Source organism: Urocampus carinirostris, chromosome 7, assembly GCF_059441175.1.
Source record: "Urocampus carinirostris isolate Australia breed hairy pipefish chromosome 7, RoL_Ucar_1.0, whole genome shotgun sequence".
In the NCBI taxonomy this organism is placed as follows: Eukaryota; Metazoa; Chordata; class Actinopteri; order Syngnathiformes; family Syngnathidae; genus Urocampus; species Urocampus carinirostris.
The window spans coordinates 35,283,189-35,304,079 of record NC_142355.1 but is presented as its reverse complement, the minus strand read 5'-3'; the positions used below and the strand labels follow the sequence as shown (position 1 = coordinate 35,304,079).

The following is a 20,891-nucleotide window of genomic DNA, read 5'->3' as shown; positions in this document are numbered from 1 at the left end:
TCGCGGGGGTGCTGGAGCCCATCCCAGCAATCAACTATTCACGTAAAATAGGGGTGGGCAAACCTTTCTCGCGGGCTGCAGATGGTTAAAAAATGTGGCCAAGGGGCCGGACCAGGAAACCTATCCAGTTTTTCCTCCTTAATTAAAAAATAGATGTAGACATCTACTTGTTATATTCGTTTTAATTTTGATTTGTTTGTTCAAATTGGTTTCAAAACACTGTTAATTAAAGAAAATATTGTATGTGCCTGTTTTGAGCACTTCGGTAATGGTATTTCTGTTTTTTTATTTCTGTTGTAAGCCATTTTTTTAATGAAAGCAAGCTAATATACCAGGTCACTCTTTTAGGCACTCACTTGATATTTTGTTTTGTAGTACTATTGTAGTAGTATTTTGTAGTATGTCTGTACTAATTTATTTCTAGTAGTGTTTTTCAGTGGTTTGCAGTAGTAGTGTACTGCATTTTGTACTTTGTACTTTGTTATTAGCATTTTTAGGTATTTCCAGTGTATAATTCTGTTGTATTTCTGACGTATTTTGTAGTATTACAGTAGTTGTATTTCTGTAGTGGCATTTTTGTATTTCCATTGTAGGTTTTTTGCAATATTTCCGAAGTAGGGTTTCGCAGTATTCCCATAGTATTATTTTTGTAGTCGTATTTCTACATTGAAGTATTACTGTAGTAGTATATTATTTGTTATGATATTGTTTGTAAAAAAGGATTTTAAAAATAACAGTATTTTTTAAGCATAAAACAATTACTCGTTGTCTTCACAAACCGTCCGACTATTGTAAATCCTTTCTTGTTCTCATCTCATTAGCTACACTGCTTATCCTCAGTGGGGTCGCGGGCCTTTCTTGTTAATACTTTAAATTATACATGCAACTGTGCAGTCGTTCAATTTATGTTAAAACAATATTGTAAATTTATATTGTTATTGTATTTAGTCACACTAATGTCCGTTTTGAGAAACACTAAACAAATAAATTACCAAGGTGCGGGATTTCTGTTGGACTTGAACGCAACACTAGCGTCAACTCGAACACGCTGTCCAGAAAGTTAAAAATTACAAAATAATAACTTTTACATTTTTTATGTGATTCTTCCAACACCATTCAATATTGTTTCACGTACTTTTATTTTATGTTTAATGCAAAACCGTGCTAGGAACCCAAATCATCTGACACGGCCTTTCACCTTCGGTTGCGTTCCAGTCATGGACGGAAGACGTGACCCATTTCGTCTCGGAGACAAAAACCGAATGAAAGAGCAAGACAATCGGTACCAGTGATCGGAACCGAGTTCACACATCAATGGGCCTCTAATCAGGTTCGTTCTAGCCACATCGTGCATTTGCACCACGTAGAAATTCGAACCCGTTGGTTGTTATTGTCGTTAGCAGCATGCTAAGCTAACAGGTTCGAGGATCACATTAACACGGGCCTGGAAATTGAGTGGTGGGTGAAAAAATGGCCCAGTGCTTATATTTCTTTATAAATTGTCAATGATCTGCAGGAATAAAACAATGATCGAGGTATAATGTGTAATTTTTGGACGTTTCCTGGATGTGAACTTCCAACAATGCGGCGCTTCACACACGCGCACACGACACAACACGACCCCGGGATACGACAAGCAAAATTGCCGTATAACGAAGGTTAGAAACCTACGGTAATTAGCTAATGCGTTCCGAAACCCGGATAAAACATTAACGTATCAAAATAGTATACAGTAATCGTTTGCTTTTCACGGAGTAACGTTCCACAAAGGTCCCGTAGTAGGCAAAACCCGTGAAGTAATAAAGTGCGATATGTAATGTACCTTTAAAGCCCCAGTGTGTGATTTGACTACGAGATGTCACTGTTGCCTGACGAAAACCAGTGCCACAGGGTACAGCGTGGCAGCAAGATTCCAGACAGATATGGCGGCGACCTCTACGTAGGGATTCCACAATGTAAAGTCATGTTTATTTTTATAGCCCTTGATCACGAAGAGTCTCAAAGGGCTGCACAGACCACAGATTATTGTTAACCACAGAGTGTTATTACACCATCATCTGATCTAAAACCTACTTGAGGGCAAATAATACACGGATATTGTCAACATAAAATATATAGGTTATTCATATGCTTAGAATAGAAGTGTGTTTTAAGCTTAGATTTAAAGCACCGGGGCCCAAATGCAGAACGCTCTCCAATCTGCGGATTTCTTCTTGGCTCTTGGGATCACTAGTAGACCAGCATTTTTAAAGCGAAGGCTCCGGACCGGAACATATGGGGGAAATGAAATCTGAAAGATATGAGGGAGCAAGTCCTTGCATGATTTTGTATAATACCAACAGAACCTTAAAATCACATCTCAAGCTAACAGGGAGCCAATGCAGGTTAGCTAAAATTGGGGTCATGTGATCAAACTTTCTTGTCTTAATTAAAAGCCTCGCTGCAGCATTTTGTATCATCTGAAAGGCTCTTGATTTTGGACTTCATGAGACCGGTGAGTTGTGCATTACAGTCATCGAGACGGGAGTTAACAATCGCATGAATTATAATCTCCGCATCCGACTGAGACAGGATAGGGCGAATTTTAGCAATGTTGCGAGGATAGAAAAAAACTGTTCCAGTAATATTCTTAACGTGTGTTTGAAAGGACAGATCGGGGTCAGATATGACACCTACATTTTTGACTAAGTCACTCTGGGTGATATTACAAATGTAATATGTTCAGAGCTGTTTTTGAGAAGCCACAGCATTTAGATGGACCAATAACTAGCATTGCGGTCTTTTCAGAGCTAAGGCGCAAGAAGTTCAGTGACATCCATTTTTTAATCCCAGTGAGGCAGGCCTCCAAATTTCCACAGTTTAGTGTGGCAGATTCCTCCATCCAGATATAGTTGAGTTTCATCTGCATAGCAATGAAAACTGATATTATACTTACGAATAATATCACCTAATGGAAGCATGTAAATGCTGAAAAGAAGGGGGGCAATTACTGAAGCCTGCAGAACAGCACAATGTAAAAAAAAAAAAAAAAACTTTTTGACCTGTAAATGTTTATAAAAAATGACAGGTATGATAGTTAATGTAATTTTGCCTATTATTCATATCAATAGTTTTTTTTACTGAATGAAGTTTTTTTTCTACCTGTAAAAGGCACTATTAAACACCCTCCTATTAAAAACATCAAATTCCTAATTTGTAGATTCAGTGGAATGTCACTGTCAAGTAGCTAATATTTATTTTCTAACCAGTTGCAATGGTGCCTGAGGGACAACAACAGCAGCACAAGACTCCAGAGTGGAAACTTTAGCGACTGCGCCCCCGCCATGCAGCAGAAAGGTGCCATCCAGATCATCGAGTGGGAGGACCTGGACAAGCGAAAGTTCTACTCCCTGGGGGTGCTCATGACTTTAGGCACCCGGGCCACTGTTTACCCCGCCAGCCTCATTCGCACCCGTCTGCAGGTGCAAAAGGGCAAAGCGCTTTACTCTGGAACAGTGGATGCTTTCTGCAAGATCCTGCGGGCAGAGGGTGTCCGGGGGCTTTACCGCGGCTTCCTGATCAACACCTTCACGTTGGTGTCGGGACAAGCCTACATCACCACTTACGAGCTAGCGCGCCGGCAGGTGTCGCGATACTCTTCGAGTAATACCCTGAAGTCGGTAGTGGCGGGCGGGGCGGCCTCGCTGGTGGCGCAGACCATCACCGTGCCCATCGACGTGGTGTCGCAACACCTCATGATGCAGGGCCAGGGAGAGCACAGCAGCCGTTTTAAGGCCAAGCCCAAGATGATGCTGGCATCCAGCAAGAGTCGGCTCACTTTCGGACAAACGCGGGATATTTCTGTGCAGATTTTCGCTGCGGATGGCTTTAGGGGATTCTACAGGGGATACGTGGCGTCACTGCTCACCTACATCCCCAACAGCGCCCTCTGGTGGCCTTTTTATCACTTTTACGCAGGTAAATCCAACTTCTTGTCATCGATTCGGCGTACCTAAAAAACCGACAGGCCTGACATTTGCACGTGCGCCTTCTAAAGTGTCCGGTGGATACGATTGGAAATGCATAGTGTTTATAGGGGTGTGTTGCTACACAAGGTTTTACGGTACTAAATCATAGCAATACATTGCATGAAAGAGGATTCAAACCAGGATCGTGGCAGTGAGGACACGGACATTTTACCACCAGACCATCAGTTGTACAATGAAATCTGAAAAGACAGAGCTTATCTCATGATCACATTTTTACTCACAGTGTCAGTTACACTGGCATGGTGCATTTTTTTCTGAATTCTGATTGGTTAAACAGTTTCTCCACTTATTCGCCTGTGCATCAATAACATTGCGAAAGACAGAAAACCAATTCAAAATACGATATATGCTCTTATATAAGCTGTATACGTAGTAAACTGCCCATCGTGGCGAGTGTGAGTACAGTAGACCCCGGGTTACAGCAGCCCCGCCTTATAATAATAATAATAATAATAATAATTTCCTTGTATTGTCATTCTGTGTAACAATGTACACAGAACGAAATGTCGATTGCACCTGACCCGTTGTAGCGAGCCGATGCAGCCGCAGCCAACAGAGGGCGCCGCCGACCACTTTTTAAGTCTTAGGAATGACTCGGCCGGGGCGCGAACCACCGACCTCCCAGTCTCAATGGCATTCACATTGTGGTGTAGAATAAGGTGGGGGTTTTTTGTCCCTCTTTAAGTCAGTTCCCCCACTATTAACCTCATTATTTTGCGTGCCCAAAAACTTTCATTCCATCATATTCAGTAGCCCCGCGATATGGCGACTGCGCCTGTGGAGGTTTTCACTTGATTGGTGGCTAAAGACATTTTCCGGGGGTCTCTTTAGGGGAACTTCCTCACTAAACAAAACAACAAATTATTTTGCAAGCTCATAAAATTGGTAATTCTCATCTTCAAGATTCCTGGCCGGCTAAAATGCTGGTCAATTGGTTTGCATCACGGCATCATGAAAGACTGAAAAAATGACTGAACTATGTCCCACAATACTCATGTCTCTCATCAGTTCAGAATCTTCAGTTTGTGATCATACAATACTCTATTTTTGAGACTTTGTTTATTCATTATGGGCCCCAAGGCTTGCAGTGATGCTAAAGGGAAACAAAACTTGCGGTTACGAAAAATACTTTGAAACACTGATCGTTATCCTCCCTTAAGGAATAGGGCCGTAACCATTTGGCAGAAAAGACAAATGTCAAGAACAAGGAGCTGGCGGGCGGGCGTACTGTTGATAAACAATTACCTGTCTGTATAGTGTCACCAGTTACAATACATCACGCCACATATCATTGGAAAGCCTTTCAAAATGTACTAACCAAAGACACATCACGATCAGTACCAATTGTGCCCCCTGGCAGTTATCAAATGAGTTGAACATCTGCAACTCATTTGGAGTCGTTGCATCCAGGCCCGTCCAGGGAATCAGATCGTGCAAACTACTTACTCAAAAACACGGTAATGCTGACAGATTAAAGAGAAAATCTGCCCAAAAGCATTTTTCCATAATCGGACATTCCTTGTTGCAATCTTGTTTCGCCACATAGTTAGTTTACAAATAAACAGACTTGAAAAACTATTTCCAATATGGCCGTTAGCCTCTGAACTTTGATTAACATCACTCCCGGCCAATAAAAGGTTTTGTTTCACAGTCCACATTAGCCTATATGAGCCTTTATTGATAAAACGGGGTGCCTTCTTTAGCTACAAATATCTTTAGCCAATAGTAACCGATTCAAATGATGATTGACACATCGGTTAGCCAATAAAATTCTGAATCGAACGATACACAGATATTAGCTGATACCAAGATAAACGTGCGCAACACCACTTGTGATCCATTTGTACGCACAAGTGTGCAGAATAATTGATTGACATCTGGCAAGAGAAGTCAAACATTTACAACTCTTACCAAATGTTTAAAAATAAAGTAAAATACACTGTTGCAGAGTTTTTAATAGCTGTAAACTTGTCATCTCCAAATGGCCACTTTTGGAAATGCTTCTACCTATCCTTAGAAAAATGTGTAAATGTACAATGGTTAGTTTTTCAAATGGATCAAATTTGACAAGGTACCAGGTAAGGCTTCAAGCTATTGTCTCACTTGTTCAATGCTGTCCCACATTACTATTATGTTCAGCACTTACTAAAGGGGTACATGTGTCCTTTTTTCCGTCCATAGAGAAGCTGTCCCTAATGGCACCTAGCGAGTGCCCCCACCTCATTCTCCAGGCCCTGGCCGGGCCCATGGCCGCCGCCACTGCCTCCACCATCACCAATCCCATGGATGTGGTCCGGGCCAGAGTGCAGGTACGTTGGCTCCTCAGTCAGAACCGTTCCCTCACCTTTAAGACCAGTGTGTATTATGTAGCAACCCTTAGTGGTGTAAAAACAGTTTTAAATCAAACAATATTGGTTCAATAATAAGTAAAAACACATGTACTAGTTCAGGGTTGTTTTTTTTTAAAGACTTATAGGTTTACAAATGTGTAATGATATCACACAACTTGAAGAAGCTGAGATGTTTGGCGGCCATTTTACTATTATGAAAGCTGAAATGACAATTTAGTGAAGGTAGCTTGTCCCGGTGATGCCTTTAGCACCGAACAGCCACTTACCGAACACAGCTCAGCCCCAAATTTGATGGTCACTGTTATTCAGGAATCTGCTGCTTTTTACAACCCTGTTCTTCTCTAGCCACTCATGTTGGTGACATGGCTGCAGGCTATGGCTTGTGGTTATCGATAGCTGCTCCTTCTTAGGCTTTCAGTGGCACTTGTCTTCCACAGCTGAACATATTGCGGTTCTGTGATTCAGGCTCCTTATACCTGCGTATTTAATCTTTTAATGGTCTTTTGAGCAACCTCTCCTGTTCCCTGCTCACGCCAACTCGAAGTCTGGACTCTTAAAAAGCAGATGAAAAACACAAGTACAGAGCTAGCAATTTTGGACTAGCGTTAGCTACCTAGCTGACAAGTACCTAAAGATTAAGTAAGTCTGGTTGGTAAAAATATGAGAAACACAAGTACTGAACTATTACTTGTGGACTAGCATTAGGTAGCTAGCTAACAAATTAGCGAAGCTTAAGTCTGGTTTGTTAAAAAGCAGATGAACACCAAATCTACAGAGATAGCATTAGCAAACTGGTATGAGCTAGCTATCCTACAAATCAGCAAATATTGAGCAAGTCTGGTTTGTTAAAAAACACATGAACACCACAAGTACAGAGCTAGCATTTGTGGACTTGCATTAGCTAGCTAACTGACAAATCAGCAAAGATCGAGAAGGTCGTTTTATTTAAAAGACAAAAATACTGCGCTAACATTAGCTTGCAAGCTGACAAATCAGCTATGGGTGGGTAAGTGTAGTTGGTTGAAAAGCAGATCAACAATACATTAAATACTAAGCTACCATTGCAAACTTGCATAAGCTAGACCAACTTCAGCTACTGGTTCTTTTCAGCTGCTCCGGGTGTACCTAACTTTTATTGTCACCAGTTTTCATGTCCTGTCATTCACTAAAATTCATCTTAGCTCATAAGAAAATACAGACTAAGGTGACCAAAGTTTACCAAGTGGTGTCCTTTTGGGTTTCCGTAGTGCATCTTTTTCCAATTCATACTCTTTGCCTCCATTCTAAGCTACAACGACCTCTAGTGGTGAGTTATCAAACACGGTCACTTTAAGGACACCCAAAAATATGGTACAGTTGACCAACAATGGTTGTAACGCAGCTTGACCAATCTAGGTAGTGTGACATCAGTTATGATGAATTTACAGATGGATTATTACGCACTGTCCCTTTAATTGGCTGTTGCCTCTGCAGGTGGAGGGCCGCTCATCAGTGGTTGAGACCTTCAAGCAGCTCCTGGCGGAGGAAGGCCTTGGGGCCATCACTAAGGGTCTTTCTGCCCGAATCGTGTCTTCCACGCCCACCTCTGTGCTCATCGTGGTGGGCTACGAGACCCTCAAGAGGCTCAGCCTGAAGGACCACCTGGTGCAGTCCAGACACTGGTAGCAGACCGGGACTATAAGCCTAACATTGGAATTATACCTCAAGGAGTTTGCCTGTTGAACTGCTTTGATCACCACACAAATGATAAATCATACTGCCAAAAAGCTGTCAATGATTATGATGTTAAGAGAGACTTGTTGTAATAAAAGCGACTTTGCTTTTAGAAGTAGATAGTTTATGCTTATGGCAGGACCCCCAAAGAGACAGAAATTTACTAAAAGAAAAATTATGACGTATTCTTTTTGATATTGATGTAAGAAAATCATGCAAGATTGAAAAACATTGAGAAACATTTAAGAATGAAGAGAATTTTCGGATTTTTTAGTAGCATTTTCAGTCGAATTTGGTTCTTAGACAATGTTAACGCTTTAATAGAAATCCGCTGTTACCGCAAATTTACAGCAGATGCCGATAATGTGCCATAAATAAGGAACAATCAAAGTCAATACAAAATATTTGGTAGTTTTCATAGAAAATGCTTATATGACTAATTTGCTATAAATTGGTGTAATAAACTATTAAAGGTTGGTAAAATTTGGTAGCACTGATCTTTGACGTAAAATACTTCCTGCATTTTAGAGTGTCCACCCGTTTAAGAGTGATTATTTATTGGAAATAAAATGAATATTGTTTTTTATAACGTTTATAACTTGGGCAGTTCAGTTGGTCTAAAGACGAGAAATCAAATTGAATAATTCACAAATTTAATCCTCAACAATGGCTTCCCTCTATATCATAATTATGCTTGTTCAGTCTTTTGAGAAATTAACTCAAAGCAGGTATTTCATTTGGTGCTTTATATGATAGTAACTAAGGTCAAAAGATAAAAACACTTTGATTATACACTAAAACAAATTAAGAAAATAATTTTAACTTTGCCTTAAAATCCTTCTATGACCTGAAATACTTAATATCAGCATTTAGCCCTATCTCTAATAGGACACCACGTTTGTACCCGACTAAATGTGACTATTTACTCTTAAGAATAAACCCTTTTATAATGTTTCATTACTGGGTACTAGCATTAAGAAAATACCAAATTGGGCACTTAATAGAACAAAGCCTGGTCTGAAGACGATAAATCAAGTAGATTTATCCACCTTTTCAATGCTCGACAATTTTAAAACATGCTAAATCATGAAATGCAGGAAAGCAATTTTTTTAACAAAACTGGTATTTTACTTTCTAAATGTATTGATTTTAAGATATTTTGACTAGATTAACTCACTAAATGATGGTTACGAGCTATGTAAAAAAAAGTGATTTCATATATATATATATATATATATATATATATAAAAAACTACAAAAAAAAAACGATGCCCCCCAAAATAGTACAAATTCAAAAAAGAAAATCACATTAAATTAAATCCAAGAAAATAATATTATCTTTTGACAGGGAAAAAAAATTAACCACAATATTTTGACATAAAATAATACTTTCAGACGCACTATTTTAGTGTCCAAAAATGCGTTTGTTTTGGCACTCACCACTTGAATATCAGAAATGGGATTTTCAGCACTCTTTGATTGTTAAGAGCACATCACTAAGCGCCTCATTCCAGAAGATTTTTTTAACGTTCTAGTCATAATCATTTGAGATTATAGGTGAAGGCTATTACATGTTTTTTTGTAATGCTCATTTATTTTTATTCTGACGTTGCAACAAGATCTCGGTTTGCTTTCTGTCTTGGCGTCAAAATTAACAAAAAATTGATTTCCTGAGTCTACATATATGGTGTTTGTTGTGACCTCTTTGGGGGTTCTGCTCTCTTATAGTAATTATATTTTTGTGGGCCAAGTGGAGCAAAGTGTGTATAGTGTGAGCTTCCAAAGTGCACAAGTGAAAGAGATTGATTTAATGAAAAGATGGCCACTCATGAATGTTCCAGGACATACTTTTGTCACTTTAATGTGCAACACTTCCTTAATTCTAGTCACAGGTGAGCTTGCGTTGTCTTATTGTTTTTGGTACCTAATCATGTGTGCGTATTTGTGGCACAAAAATCTATTTGGAAAAAAAAAATCAACAAGACTTTAATAAAGATGCACACAAGCACCTGTCAAAAGTCTCGATTAGAGGGTGTGAACATACTGGATTTATTAATTATTCGGATTAAATAAATCTGATCAAGAGTAATGCTCTACTCTTAAAACTAAACCGAGTTTTGTGTTTTATTTTGAAGTGGGAAGAAGAAAAGACCACAGCTGGTTTAAAGTCCATCAAATATGATTATTTCGCCATTTTATTTATTGACAATTTCAAAATATGCTTAATCTGGGGTGAACATTTTTGAAGCTGAGCATTTATGTTACTGATTGGTGCAAATGACTACCCATTTGATATTGTTATTTCTATGTTTTTATGTTATAACCAGGTCGTATTTATTAGAAGGTTTAAATAGGCTCAGTTAACCAATGAAACAGCTGCATTGTTCAATCGCACTGAGTATTTTTTTAATAATAAATATAGGCAAATATTAAAGAGAATTTTGGAAGAATTGGACATGTATTCAAGAAAAACACTGAGGTGTCAATTTTTCATTCCAGTTATATATCAATTTCAGCTCCCGGAGGAAACCCACGCAAGCACGCGGAGAACATGCAAACTCCACACAGGAGGTTCGATCTCATGACCTCAGAACTGTGCCGCACATGCACTAACCACTGTGCTACCGTGCTGCCCCTGTTATTTTACAAAATTTACATATTAATTAGTGGTTACGCACAAGCTATAAATTGGTTTGTTTTTCTACAGGCTCTGAAATTTGCATTAATTTAAAACAAATACAAAAGGGCGCAATAGTGATAAATAATTGATAACATACCCTGAGCTTCCAGAAAAAAAGGGTAAAAAGATTAAATTTGTGATGAAACCGATTTACTGTAATTTCCAGACTATATAACCTGCACTTGACCATCAGCCGTACCCACTACATTTTTATGTAAAACACATTTTTGTACATCCATCATCCGCACCACTTATCCTCAGTCGGGTTGCAGGGGTGCTGGAGCCTATCCCAGCTATGTTCAGGCAGCGGGCAGGTGACACCCTGAACTGGTTGCTAGCCACTCGCAGGGTACACAAAGAGACAACTCACTCGCTCATTCACACCTAGGAACAATTTGGACCACCCAATTAACCTGACATGAATGTTTTTGGGGAATGTGGGACGGCACCCACGCCGGCACGGGAAGAACATGCAAACAACACAGGGAGGTTGAAACGTGATATTTTTACCCCCCCCCCCAAAAAAAGGAGAAAGGCTTGATTGCGTCAACATTTATTTTCCATGATGGTCAGTTTATGTTAATTAGAAAAAAAACATCCCATTTGGCTGCATCTCTGATACGTCTTAGGTTTGGAAATTGGGTGACAAAAGGTGCGGTTTTAGTCTGTAAATAACGTTAAAAATAACCCTTTTCAAGGGTTTTTGGACCGGATATTTGTTTGAACTGGTCTAACTTTCTCTAAATATATTTTTTAATATATATAACATATTTGTCAAATAGCCTAGATGGTAAGGCGCCCGCTTTGAGACTGGGAGGTCGGTGGTTCGCGCCCCGGCCGAGTCATTCCTAAGACTTAAAAAGTGGTCGGCGGCGCCCTCTGTTGGCTGCGGCTGCATCGGCTCGCTACAACGGGTCAGGTGCAATCGACATTTCGTTCTGTGTACATTGTTACACAGAATGACAATACAAGGAAATTATTATTATTATTATTATTATTATTTGCAAATGACAGTGACAATGCTTTTGTTGGAGGGGGGCTGATTCGTTTTAATCAAGTTTAAAACATCACTTAGGATGAGTGACAAAAATCGAGCCTACGTATTTTGGGCAGCAGATTGCTATAAACTCTACGAACCTTTTTGTAGTCAATGAGTACATCTCATTAGCTGCACCGCTTATCCTCAGTAGGGTCGCGGGGTCAATGAGTACATATATTTATTTATTTGTACAGTCAAATCATGTTTATTTGTATAGCCCTTAATCACAAAGAGTCTCAAAGGGCATTCTAAATTTACCTTCACAGTTTCCATGAACGCGGGTGGGAAAAAAAATAAATTGATATCCTATTAGAGATATACTGATAACAGTTGTAAAAAGCAAAGCCAAGCAGAACATTTGTCTTAAAAAAAATAAAAGAAAGTAAAAACTTTATTGCACTGTCAACAGCCAGTACAAAACTCACATGGGACAGTCGTAAATATGGATGGCTCGGTCGTCGCCGGCCGAGATAATTTTGGAGCCGTTGTTGTTGTACTTAACGCTCCACACCTGAGGAAGTACACAACTCTATTTGTACTTGGTAATTCCTACAAAAAAACTAATGTATTTTGACCAGAACAACGGCCTTTGAGGTCTTACCTGGTCTTGATGGTCGAAAAATGTGTTGATGCACGCTCGAGAACCGGCGTCCCAAACTTTCACGCTCTTGTCGGAGGAACTACAGAAAGGAGAAAGAGAAAACACAACCATATGCATTTAATTTCAGCTTGTTTGATCATTTTTCAGAAACATATATAGAGGCCTGTAAAAACTTATTTGGGAATTTTCGTTGCTGCAAAATGTTTTGCACTATTGTATTGATGCACTAGTTTTTCATTGCACTATTATTACAACTTGTGCCAGTCTCCATAGCGTGTGTGCAGCACAGTTCCGAGGTCATGAGATCAAACCTTTCTGTGTGGAGTTTGCATGTTTTCCCCGTGCTTGCGTGGGTTTCCTCCAGGCACTCCGGTTTCCTCCCACATTCCAAAAACATGCATGTCAGGTTAATTGCCCGGTCCAAATTGTCCCTAGGTGTGAATGAGCGAGCGCATTGTCTGTCCCTGTGTGTCCTGCGACTGACTGGCAACAAATTCAGGGTTGTTCCCTGCCCACTGCCCGAAGATAGCTGGGATGGGCTCCAGCTCCCCCGCAACCCTACTGAGGATAAGCGGTGCAGATAATGGAAGGGTGGGTGCCAGTCTCCGAGCACTACCTTGTAAATATTTTTGACTATCCTGACATTCTTTTAGACTGTTTTTAGTATGTGTTTATATAATCTCATTACAAGCAATGTACCGTACGTTGTTATCAAAGACAATTCCATTCCATCCATCCATCCATTATCTGGACCGCTTACCCTCAGTGGGGTCGCGGGGTTTCTGGAGCCAATCCCAGCAGTGGGCAGGGGACACCCTGAACTGGTTGCCAGCCAGTGGCTGGGCAAACAGACAACTCACACGCTCATTCACGCGTAGGGACAATTTGGACCGGCCGATTAACCTGACATGCATGTTTTTGGAACGTGGGAGAAAACCCACGCAGGCACGGGCAGAGCATGCCAACTCCACACAGAGAGGCTGCGGTTGCTGGACTTGAACCCTGAACCTCTGCATTGTGGGGCTGTGTGCTAACCACAAAGACAATTTATTTCAAATAATCAGAACAATTAATAATCTTATCAAGTCAAAATGTACTTGTATAACACTTTAAAGACAACAAATTTCAACTCAAATTGCTGTAATATTTTGTATTTTAAAAATGCTTTCAAACACAACTGTTGCTGTCGCGTACAAAAAAAGCCTCCAATTTTTATTTTCCAGGAACATAAGAAAAAAAAAAACACTTATTCCCCCAAAAAACGAATAGTGGAAGATATTTTTTACTTGAAAGCAATGTAACATTTGATATCTACAGACTCAATAACATTTTTTCTTTATTATAACTCTTTAATAAACCATTGAAGGATGGAAATAACTAAAACAAGGAGGTAATGGATACACTAATACACATGTTTAAGTTTGTAATTCGACACCGTCAAAAATTGTTTTTGCAAAAAATAACTGCTTTATTTGATATAATGTGCACACATGCTTTCCATTTTATTTCATTTGATCAATGTATTTATTTCATCCTGCTAAAACAGAGACCCCCAACATGGTGCTTTCGGAAACCAGGTGGCCCCTTTAACACCTGACTAGCCTGGTTTTGGAAATAGTTTACCAGTGATGGGTCATTGTGGGCAGCACGGCGGCACAGTGGTTAGCGGTTGTGCGACAGTTCTGAGGTCATGAGATCAAACCCCTTGTGTGAAGTTTGCATGTTCTCCCCGTGCTTGCATGGGTTTCCTCCGGGCACTCCGGTTTCCTCCCACATTCCAAAAACATGCATGTCAGGTTAATTGGCCGGTCCAAATTGTCCCTAGTTGTAAATGAGCAAGAGAATTGTCTGTCCCTGTGTGCCCTGCGACTGGCTGGCAACCAGTTCAGGTACCCACTGCCCGAAGATGGCTGGGATGGGCTCCAGCACCCCCGCGACCCTACTGAGGATAAGCGGTGCAGATAATGGATGGATGGATCATTGTGGTTCTCTAGGAATTTTGATTTCTAACTGGTCTGCATGATCATTGACATGAGCGTCTTTAAAGTCATCAATTCTTACAATTGTTTTTTTTATGGCCTATAATTAAAATATATTACCACGGGCAATGTTCTAGTGGATGAATGAGCCTATTTTATCTCTAATTCTAATCCGAACAACCTGGGAATAACATAGTAATAACAGGATTACTTGATATTTGATACTTGATATTCTCGTCTAATAAACTGGTGAGGAAAGCGGGCTCTGTTGTGGGCACAGAGCTGGACAGCCTGATAACTGTAGCTGAGAGACGGGCATTGAAAAAGCTGCGGTCAATCATGGACAATTCATCACATCCACTACACAGCATTATCTCCAAACGGAAGAGCAGCTTCAACGACAGACTGCTGTCACAGTCTTGTTCCACTGACAGACTGAGGAGATCATTTCTTCCTCGTGCCATGAGGCTCTTTAATTCCACCCGGGAGAGTAAAAGCTCGTATTAAACCCCACCCCTACATTTGCATATTACCCTTTTATTTCACAGTGTGTATTTTATGTAGCACTATTTAAATACTCTATATCAACGCGTTATATCGGGTATTTCTGTATTCTATGTCTTTTATTTTTCAACACAAGGATACTGCTGGAAGTGTGAATTTCCCTATGGGGATGAATTAAGTATCTATCTATCTATCTATCTTTGTATCTATTTCAGAAATTAATATTAAACTTGTAGCACTGCAAGCTAATCAGTGACAACCAAGTATCTCCAAAAAGATTGGGGACTTCTATGCTAAAATATGCAAATTGTTTCTAATCATGATCATATTTTCAAACCATAGCTGTTTTTCCGTGCTTTTTGCTTTAGCTGAAATGAAAGCTTACCTGGACACAAAGTGCGTGTTGTCCGGCGAGAAAGCAACGTTGAGCACCCAGGATCCGTGTCCACTCAGTGTGGCAGCCAGGTTAGCATGTTGCCTGCAAAAACAACGAGACACCTGCACTGGTTATTTTTTTAAATAAATGCTAAAATTAAGATAAAAAACCTACACGTCATAAATCTTAATGTAGCCGTCGTCAGATGCCGTGACAAGCAATTGAGAGTCGGGGGAGAAGGTGAGCGAGCGAATGGGCATGGCGTGTCCTAGAGGTGGGAGACGGAAACGCGTTCTTACATTTTCTAGCACAGACTTCAATTTTGTATTTTTCTTTGACCCTACCTTCAAGTGTGTGGAGAAGTTTCCCAGTGGCAATGTCAAAGATGTTGATGATTCCGTCAATTGCACCACTGGCCAAGTATTTGCCATCAGGACTCTAAGGAGAAACAAAAATCAAAATATAACAAATGATCATGGTCAATTGTTTGATGCTGCATTTCTTAAAGGGATGCACAATAACGGACAAATATAATGTCCCTGTTACCGGCCCAAAAGAAAAAAAAGACCAAATAATTTTCTACTTGACGTCATGCTGGAATATTCAATCAGCAGTCTGTACTTGTTACAAATATTTAATGCATTTTTGTTCTTTATAAGTAAATATTTGTGTTTTCTATAGAAATTGTTGCACAGCTTGGTCGTGTCTCCTCTGTACCTCTCTGGAATTAGAATATATTTTTACTTTCTAAAGAAGTAGTAACACACTCACGCGCATTCACACCGAGCGAGTGAGTTGTCTCTCTCCGTGTGCCCTGCGACTGGCTGGCAACCAGTTCAGGGTGTCCCCTGCCCTCTGCCCAAAGATAGCTGGGATTGGCTCCAGCACCCCCGCGACCCTACTGAGGATAAGCGGTGCAGATGATGGATGGATGATTTTGATAAAGTAGTAACACACCTTGGTCGTGTCTCCTCTTAACTTCTCCCCAATTAGAATAGGTTTTGATTTCTATGAAGTAGTAATACAACTTTGTCGTGTCTCCTCTCTTATCGTACGAGGAAAACTTATCATGCACCCAGTATTTCCTTACATAAGCGATGCTCAGGATGAATTTCCCTCGAGTGTCCAGGGAGTATTCCTTCTTTCCGCTTTCCACACCAAAGATGTTGACCTTGCCTAGGTGGCTTCCCGTGGCAATGTGTTTGGAGTCAGGCGAAAAGGCCACTGCCCAAGCGTCCACTGGAGTGGAGACAAAATATATAATGTCGATTTGAAAGTAGAAATAATGAAGCATACAAAAGTGCCTGGCATTACCTGGTCCAGCATCCATAAACCTGATCTGTTTCCCGGATTCCAAATCCCAGAGTCGGATGTGCGCGTCCAGCGAGCTGGAGGCGGCAATGGCAGCATTGTGGCTGATATCTACAGACACGATTCCAAGCTGATGGCCCTCCAGTGTCCACTGCAGCTCCAGTTTTTCATCCGACCTTTGTGGGCAAAATGACTTTGTAGGTCACCTTTTTTTGTTCAAAAATACACCGAACCCTCGCTATAACACTTAACTTTTCACAGTATCGCAATTTCATTGTATTGCATTATTAATTTTTTTCTGCATTCTGACTGGCTTATCAGTCTCTCTTCTTCTATCCCTGAAAAATATGATTTGACAGTACAGTAGTTATTGATAAAAAAGGTTTATACAGTACTTTATTTGTTAAATGATTGAGCCTACAAAATGGTTTGTTTTATGGTTTTGGTGTATAATTAAGTATTTCATTGTGTAATTTAAAAAAAAAAAGTTTTTTTATTTAGGGATTTGCCTAATCGCGGGTTATTTAGGAGAGTCAACCCCGCAATAAACGAGGGTTCACTTTTTTTTCTTTTTTATTCGCCGTTATTTTTGCAAACGGCCACTAGATGGAAGTATAATTTCACGACAAACGGGTTCTGCTCTAGTTTGTTTCAGAGTTTGACATAGACATGCACATTTAAGAAAAGCAAACACAGCTATTACCCCGAAGTTATGTGTGAGGAATTTACGTCAAGATAAAATAAGTACATATTTGCCCATAACAAATATTTCTCCTTTAATGGGTAAAAAAGAAATATTGCATAATTTATGCCATTAAATACTGCAGCACTGTGAAGAAGGTAACCGGAAAAAAAAAATAGTCAACTGTACCAATCACATCCCAGTTGCCAAGGTTACCAATCAATACTAGAGAAGAATTGCGCATTCATGCACAGGATCACTTACCATTTCCACACTTTGACCATGTCGTCAAGGGAGCCGGTGACGATTGTTTCTGAACCATCAGCCTCACTTTTACCCCACGCTGCTGTCCAGATTGCATCGTCGTGTGCTGCACAGATGAGATGATTTGTTGGAATTACCAAAGGGAGTTCTTTTGACTTTGCAGTATTGGGTGAGAGAAAATAAAAGTCTGCATTTTCATTTGGTGTCTCACCTTAAACAACTAACAATCTGATAAAAAATGATAGTATTCTGTCAAAGACTACAATTCAGATTGGAAAGGGAATATTTGGAGCAATCCAATTGAATTGTTTACATGCTTGGAGATAAACGGATGATTGTTTAAGAGTATTTAGTTTACACAGGGTCATGCTGGAAATAGACTTTCTTTCCGCATTAAACTTTTGGCATGAAATAAAGGAGGATTTAATTCATGTCACTCATTAAATTCAACTATGTAACAAGCTTAATACACTATATATAGTTTGCTACAACTCTTAAATTAACAAACACAAATTTGGTTGCATTTTCCCTTTGGGGGCAGAAAATAAAACTGAAATGTCTCAGAGATATCAATAAATACACCGGTAGTTTTTTTTTGTTTTTTGTTTTTTAGCAAGTAAGCCCGTTATTGCGTGTTTCATTCGTCTTTGTCCCACAGTGCTCTTGTGCATGAAAATACACAAATAGCATGTGAGCAAAAGCAATCTAATTACTCGAATAGGAACTGAAAGGACTAACCCAAACATTGCAATTGCAATACTTGCAGTTGAACTATGACCGTAATTGAATATGAAAATATTGAAAATGAAACTGGCTTTACATCATCAAAATACTGGTACTCGTTCCAATCAGAATATTGCCCGCACGTAAGCATACACAGTGAAGAAAATCAACGGAATAATAATCTGTTAGACGTGTTTTGCTTGCAAAATAACATTTTATTGCAAGGACATTGAACTAATGCATGAACGAATGATGAACTTTGTGAGAACTTTTCAGCCCCCTTTTCCGGTCAAGATTTTGGAATTACTAATGCTTTATCTATCACAACATCCATACTTCCCTACAAAAACTGCATTGCAACATTGCAAAACTTTTAATCAACTTTAAAACAAAATAAATACAGAGAAAAATAAATAAATATGTCAGGGAAGGACGCACGAGTTACATAGAGATACCAAAATGTTTACAAATATTATTCGTTTAAATAGCCTTTGGGTTGGAGGAAATCTTTAGAACAGAGGCGGATTAGGAGAGGAAGAAGGTGAGAGAAAGTGGAACATGTTCCTCTTCTCATACACACAGCGCCCCAGTCAGCAAGATTTGGTTTTGCTTTTCATATTTTATCACATGGTAGAAAACCGCTAAAAATGCTTCTAAGAGATAAAAAATATAATTGGATTACTATTTGAACACATTCCAAATCCTCGTATCAGTACTCACCATGCTCCTGTTTGAAAAGGATGCTGTACTGAAATTGAAAAATAGGCACATTTTCTCATTATTACGACGGTTTTGTTGTTGTTGTGTGTGTGTGTGGTGGATTATGATTGTAAATATTACAGAATAAACGTGTGCAATTGTTGCTTACCTGGGTGGACATTTTGATTCACAGTGAGTTCAATTGCAGCGACCTAAACACAAACATACAGACAAAACCAAAGCAGAAAAGGGGGAAATGTATGAATTTCATTTTAAATTGAATAATATCAACAATGATGTTTATCTCCACGGGATATTAGCTTGGGAACTGTAGTTTAACGCCACCGGAATGCTAATGCTAACTCAAAAACTATATAAATAAATTTAAGTAAATATAGCATGGAAAATTTATGTCTGATATTCAAATTTTAAATACCTGCAAACACAGTTCTTACCTTATGGAGTCAGCTACGAGTATTAAGATAATTTAGATGATTAAACAATTTAATTACACGCGAGGAGCCATGACAACATTGGCACCGCAATTTCTTCTTCGTGTCCTATATGGCTTAACTTGTAAAGCTTTTTTGCTCATTAGTGTTCCCTGTGGCACTATGGGAGAATGGTCAGACATGACAGGATGCACACTTGTACATTTTTTGTTTGAAAAACATGTAGGAACCGAATCGGGCTTGTCGAAAACAACTTAAAAACGGTCTTAAAGTTAATACAACTTAAAAATTTGAATCAAAACTAGTTTGTGGCAAATGTTCGTTTTCCAGAAGATAACACTTCATTTGAGCACCAGATTAAAAAAAAATATCTATCGACGATGAAACACACATTAAGACAACTGACACTAATAAGATAAGCTGAAGTAACATAAGTGACAGTGAAGAACGAAGCATGAGCAGCTAACATAAACAATAGTGGATAGTGTTGACCCTTAGTCTTCAACCAAGGGGCTAACATAAGTGGCTAGAAAAAGAAACAGTAGAAAAAGTTGGAGGTGCCTTAATTACTAGATTTTGCGACATTCGCTTGCGAGACCAGCTGTTGAACACACGTGACACTGAAAGACGAAAACAGCTAACAATAACAATAGCGGCTAGTTGCAATCCGTAGCCTGCAGCCAAGTGGAAGGAAGAGTGTAAAAAAGTTGAAGATGCCTCAATCATCAGACTCAGCAACATTCTCTTGCATGACCAGCTGTGGAAGGCGAGTGACACTGAAGGACGAAGCATGAGAGGCTAACAATAACAGTAAGCCATAGCCTGTAATCAATGAGTGAATAGAGAAGGAAACAATGGAAATAAATGTAGAAAAATACCTGAAAGTTGTGCGGGATGAGTGATTGTTAAGTGCTAAACGCACGACCGGGACAAGCTAGCTTTGCAAAATGGTCATTTGAGCTTCCATAATGGCAGCCTCTTCAATGGGTGTCTCAAGTTGTCTAATATGATTTGCGTATGAGTAAAAAAAAAAAATCATGTTTATGAGATGGTACATGTGTTTTCGCCTATTTTTTTTAATCAATAGTGTTTTGTTTATAAGAAATAGGTACAGTGGCTTGCGAAACTATTTGACCCCCTTGAACTTTGTGACCCTTTACCACATTTCAGACTTCAAACAAAGATATAAACTGTCATTTCCTGTGAAGCATTAACAAAAAGTGGGACACAATCATGAAGTGGAGCACACTTTATTGAATATTTTTTAACAAATAAAAACGAAAAGTGGGTGTGCAAAACGATTCAGCCCCTTTACTTTCAGTGCTGCAAACTCTGTCCAGAAGTTCAGTGAGGATCTCTGAATGATTCAATGTTGATCTAAATGACTAACAATGATAAATTGAATCCACCTGTGTGTAATCAAGTCTCTGTATAAATGCACCTGCACTGTGATAGACTCAGAGGTCTGTTTAAAGCGCTGAGAGCATCA

General features: G+C 39.4%; 2 protein-coding genes across 4 annotated transcripts; one reads left to right on the top strand and one right to left on the bottom strand.

Moving 5' to 3' along the window:
- Positions 1-1,021: 1,021 nt before the first annotated feature.
- On the top strand, positions 1,022-10,202 carry slc25a44a (solute carrier family 25 member 44a). Its single transcript, XM_088340699.1, has 4 exons — positions 1,022-1,330; positions 3,249-3,957; positions 6,210-6,337; positions 7,853-10,202. Exons 2-4 carry the CDS (start codon positions 3,324-3,326, stop codon positions 8,042-8,044), a joined length of 954 nt encoding a protein of 317 aa, XP_088196825.1. The 5' UTR covers positions 1,022-1,330; positions 3,249-3,323; the 3' UTR covers positions 8,045-10,202.
- A 1,107-nt stretch (positions 10,203-11,309) lies between these two features.
- On the bottom strand, positions 11,310-19,571 carry skic8 (SKI8 subunit of superkiller complex). 3 transcript variants are annotated; one of them, XM_088340695.1, is made up of 12 exons: positions 19,406-19,571; positions 19,120-19,162; positions 18,972-18,999; positions 17,529-17,634; positions 16,586-16,758; positions 16,362-16,510; positions 15,616-15,709; positions 15,446-15,539; positions 15,281-15,373; positions 12,413-12,491; positions 12,237-12,322; positions 11,310-11,710 (listed from the first exon to the last, which is right to left on the bottom strand). In XM_088340695.1, exons 2-12 carry the CDS (start codon positions 19,129-19,131, stop codon positions 11,503-11,505), a joined length of 1,122 nt encoding a protein of 373 aa, XP_088196821.1. In that variant the 5' UTR covers positions 19,132-19,162; positions 19,406-19,571; the 3' UTR covers positions 11,310-11,502. The 3 variants fall into 3 exon arrangements, with proteins under 3 accessions (XP_088196821.1, XP_088196823.1, XP_088196822.1); XM_088340697.1 differs by lacking the exon at positions 11,310-11,710 and adding an exon at positions 11,745-12,069; XM_088340696.1 differs by lacking the exon at positions 11,310-11,710 and having other exon boundaries at positions 12,185-12,322.
- Positions 19,572-20,891: the final 1,320 nt, after the last annotated feature.